The sequence below is a fragment of the Poeciliopsis prolifica genome, unplaced genomic scaffold (genome assembly GCF_027474105.1).
Source record: "Poeciliopsis prolifica strain line A6 unplaced genomic scaffold, Auburn_PproV2 SCAFFOLD030, whole genome shotgun sequence".
NCBI classification, from domain to species: domain Eukaryota; kingdom Metazoa; phylum Chordata; class Actinopteri; order Cyprinodontiformes; family Poeciliidae; genus Poeciliopsis; species Poeciliopsis prolifica.
Genome location: NW_026562405.1, coordinates 5455784 through 5460783, shown reverse-complemented (window position 1 = coordinate 5460783; position 5000 = coordinate 5455784). Strand labels below are relative to the sequence as shown.

Here is a 5000-nt window from a genome sequence, read left to right as displayed (position 1 = left end):
TGAGCAGCATCTCTCTCCAGATTCCCCCGTCACACCTGACTGAGCAACAGTAATTAACCCTGATTTCACTTAGCAGACACACACACACACACACACACACACACACACACACACACACACACACACACACACACACACACACACACACACAAATCTCATCATGACACCTTACACATGACAACACAGTCATGCATGTATAGTACCCACACCAAACAAATGAAGCTGCACTGAAGCAAATCAACAACACAGGAGCGGCAAGAATGAGGAAAAGGGACAAAAGTCAAAGTGGAAATGAAGGATGATGACACATTTATGCAAATTGGAGGAAGGTGTTTTCATGCGTGTGTTTTCATTTTCCCTTTCCTCTTTTGTTCACTGCGTTGGCATCGGTTATTCCCCTGGCAAGAAGCATGGCCAACAACACCTGAGCTTCACCCACCCACACACACAGAGCAACACAATGAACACGCACTCTTTACGGAATACGTTCGGTGCGGTGAGCTTCGGATTTTCTCGTGAGTCGATAGTGTGACTCTGCAAACAGATGGTAATGACAGTTCTGTCCCTGGATAACCGTCTAATCAGAGTGGCGTCACTAACACAAGCAATCCAACTTTTCTGACTCTCTGCAGGCTGAAACATCCTTCACAACAAATAAAGTTAACAGCGTAATTCCAATCAAAGACGTTTACTTTAGATGATTTCCTGTCTTTAATTACTCTACCTCAGGATGTGATCTGATTTAATTTACATTCTGAGTTAGGTGTCGTACAGTTTGCCTGTAGCCATCAGACTTTTCAACGGCTAACTCTGAGTGTCTTCAATATTTATACTTATATGTTTTTACATATCTATATGTGTTTGGATGTGTACTTAGAGTGGTGGGATTGTGATGTGATGCATTGCAGATTTCACAGATTTCACTCATCAGTTCATAATGAAAATATTATATCACTGTTTACATCCTGATTTGCAGCATCTGGCTTCTTCTGGTGCAGAATTATGATCTCCGTCTCACATCAACAACATAAAAGCTGGATAACATCATACATAACTAATCAGACTCCAGATGCTCTGAAGACAATTAGATATTTGATTTAGCTACACATGTGAAAGTGGGACAAATCAGATTTTCTTTTTGGTGAAAAGATCAGAATTGGTCCAATCAGACCGCTGTGAAAAAAGTTGGATTTGCGTCACATTCGCCTGAACGTCACCGAATCTTTAGCTCCCTTTATAGAATCAAGTTACTTCCAACCAGAAGAAACATGTCGGTAAAGTTAGTTAACTATTTAAACCTAATACACATCTGAAGGAGGCATGAATAGTTTTGGGATTGAATATTGAGCTTCTAATGTAATGAACATTAAAATAACTTATATTTGTGGTTGAATGTAAAGATTTCCAACATTAAAAGTCAAATAGTTTATCAGGATTTATTTGACACAGGCCTTCTGGTGGAATAAAGTACTGCTTATCTTTCTGAATAGCAAAAAAGGTGCATTTGTGTAATGGTTGAGGCAAAAATAGTTTTTTCATAGACATCTAAAATGTTTGGATTTTCTACACAGCTTGAGTGAAAAACAGATCAAAACATGAACAGAGAGGAGTCATTGTGGGTTCCCACTTTCTGGAAATCTTTTCAGTATTCCATCCTCAGCTCCCTCGCAGCTCTAATGGGCCACAGCCAAACATGCACACATCGACACAAACAACCAGGGCTTGTTTCACACCTCCAGAAGAAACAGTCCCACTTTGCAGCATACATAGTAATGAAGTGTGTGAATCTCTGCCGTCTTTCCATGCCTTTTATTTCACCCCAACCTCTGCGGTCACATTTACGTACCTTTAACGATCAAGTCGGCGTAGTTGGAAACTCCGGATCCGCCAGATCGGATGACGCAGCGGTAGCGGCTGGTGCTCCGCTGCGACGTGTCACCAACGCTCACCGTCGCAGAGAAGCGGCGGTGGTTGACCACCCTGGTCACCATCAGCGCCGTATCTTTTCCGTTCCACTGCTGAAAGATGGGAAATTATACTTGTTGTTGTTGGTGTTCCACTTGTTTTCCATGTTAATGTACGAATATTTACTGGATTTATAGTGCAACTGTTTATATTTGGTAAAATAACTGATGTTCTATCAGTGTTACTCTCCAGCCTGTATGGTTTTACTGAAACAATCCATGAATCTACAGAATATGTACATCATGAAATGAAAACAAAGAATCAATTTTCTGAGGATGTCAACCTGAAAACTAAAAAAAAAAACCACTTTCTGCATGCAATCTGCAGATTAAATCTCTCGACTACAATCCTGACGGACCGTTCAGGAAACGATGCTTTTTCCCCCAACAGACCCTCAGCTGGGAGAGTTAACACTCCCACTTCCACATGACATTACTTTACCCTCCAGTAATCTCCCGGGTTTTATGTTCTACTGTAACAATAATGCAAACTTGCACATGAATGTAGACTGAAATTAATACATTGCCATGATGACATGCAGCATGAACATGTTGACAAACACGCGTGAGAAATGTCAATGGTGCAGAAATGGAATCACTGGTGCAAAACAGAACCAAGATTCAGTTTAATCAGTTCACAAAATGGAGCTCAGAGACCTGGAGGTTTAACATGAAACTGATTTTATGTAGTTTTGTGCCAATCTAATGACGAAGAACATTTGAATTAAAAGGGATTAAACTGAGTCAACTTCCAATCTACAACAAGTAAAAGAGCTTGGTTTCTGTAACACATATAAATTAGTACTGCAGGTTAAGATTAAATTATTAGCCTGTAGAAAACCAGAGTGAATTGGACTGAATTACAACATAGACACGTTGTAACGTGAGGCTGATGATGACTACCGTTTGTTTTTGCTATCAAATTTTCAACATAAAGCAATAAATCTTAAATGTATGTGTGATATATAAAAGAAAAAGGAACACAGTACTTTGCCATTAAATGTGAACAGTTTTAGCAAATAACCAATAAGCTCTATGGCTTCACATGAGAAGTTGAAAAAATAAAAAATATTGAGGGAGACGGAACTAGGTCAGTTATGCTAGCTTGACTTTGACAATCCTACCATGCAGATGTGCTGTAGGATTTGGTTTGTTTGTCATTTTCTCTCCATAAAAGCTACAGCTGGTCTGGCGTTCGGTTCGGCTGGTCTGAGCCTCTTGTTCTCCCTCTTCTGCTGTTAACATTTGACTCTCATGAACACTAAAAATCATCTTCTTGTTTGTTCTGGCTTGTTTTCCTCTCCACTGTTGCTGCGTGCTTGGTATGAAAGTTAACATCACAATGCATACTGTACTGTTTGATAACTAGAATCAATTGGGATATATGTCTGAATTGAAATTGAGACAATATTATGTAGGATATTATAACCCGGTAATGGATGGTACAAACCTGCAGCCAGAGTTTATCATGCTGAGACCATTTCCCTCCAGCAGTGCACTGGAACGTGGCATTTTGTCCCACGTTCACCTCCACATTTTGCAGCCGCAGGAAATGAGGAGCTTTACCTGCAACATCACAACACACAAATTATAGTGACAAGTTCATATGAACAAAATTAATAACGAAACACAAATACACACTTTACGTGTAAATTAATTCCAAGCTGAGATAAAATAAATATGAAAATTGAGAAACTCGCCTGATTTAAATTGTTAAAGTCTCAATTTTAGATCAAACTGTTTGGTTTTAGTCAAATATTTAAATATTTTACTAAGTTTAAATGGACTTAAACAAGTTTCAGGGTTCACATTGAACTCCAACTGGTCACAACCAGAAAAAAACAGTTTAATTCACTTTGACTTTGACCTAAGACACCATTACACTCTTGCGTTTGTGCCGTCCAACCACAATGTGGTCGGATGACTTGCTGCTTCGGCTAAATGATGCTCCAGCATAACTTTTGCTGCACATTGTCTGAAAAAACAAAAACAAAGCATCCTCCTCCTACGACTTCCTGTCGTCTTCTTTGCTGTTTTCAACAGTAATAACATCCGGATGCAGCTGAAAGACCAACTCATCCTAGCACAAAACCTTTCAATTGTTTTTTTTTCCATTAAGAGAATTCACTTTAGAAATTTTAATTTGCGTGATTTTATGGTACACAGCTAGTGTTTGTGTAAACAACAGAACTAAAAGACATTTATAATGTAAGAGCCAGCAGGTTATTTTTGTAATCAGAAGCGAGTCGTGGCTGTGAGACAGACGAGTGCAGCAGGCTGACATTGGGGTGACTTTGGTCTGGTATTGAGAGCTGCCTGTTACTGGTTAATTTCATTTGACTGTCTGTAGAAGTAGATAAACCCAACCGACTGTGGAGCCATCACTCATTTAATAACAATAATTTGCTTTGGCACTAATGACAAGGACTTACACATGAAGGTTGCTCCTTCAAAGCTTCTGCAATTCATCTTTCTCCATGACATTTCATTATATTGGTGTTTCTGCTTATTTTTGTGCATCATAGTAATTCAGATAAGTTAGGGCAGTTAAAACTACTATAATAAACACTATTGTTTAGTGATGCTTTTATTAACATGAGAGGGAATTTAAGCAGCCAGGGAATAGTAAGTTTGTGATTTTTACAGCACAGAGTTTTGTGGAACAAAATGTTTCTGACAGATTTGAGTGATGAAGACCTTGAGTTTGGACCTTCTTCTAGTTCTCTGCAATCTGTCTGCAATCCTCACCGTCTGTGTGTGTGTGTGGGTGCGTGCGTGCAGGACAGCAATAAAACAGATGATGCTCTGCAGGGCTACAGTTTTGCAGGGTCAACCCCAGTCTCTCTCACTTACGGCAAGGATGAGCGAGAACTCGTATGTCATCGATGGCGATGAAACCTGGGTGGCCTTGGACCGAAACCGCCTCGAATATTACCTGAGAGTCAAAACACAGAAGAGAGAGAGGAAGGAGAAAATAAATAAATTAAAGAAATCCAGATATAAAATTTTTTTTTCCTTCACAGACTGCTGCGTCTC

The 5000-nt window shown here is 39.5% G+C and overlaps 1 protein-coding gene across 1 annotated transcript in view; it reads right to left on the bottom strand.

Annotated features, from left to right (window-relative positions):
- The window catches only part of LOC129372664 (receptor-type tyrosine-protein phosphatase T-like), a 292638-nt gene that overhangs the window by 224386 nt on the left and 63252 nt on the right, over positions 1-5000 (bottom strand). Inside the window, 3 exon segments of the mRNA XM_055050081.1 lie at positions 1847-2018; positions 3415-3530; positions 4818-4899. Coding sequence (XP_054906056.1) covers positions 1847-2018; positions 3415-3530; positions 4818-4899 — 370 coding nt within the window.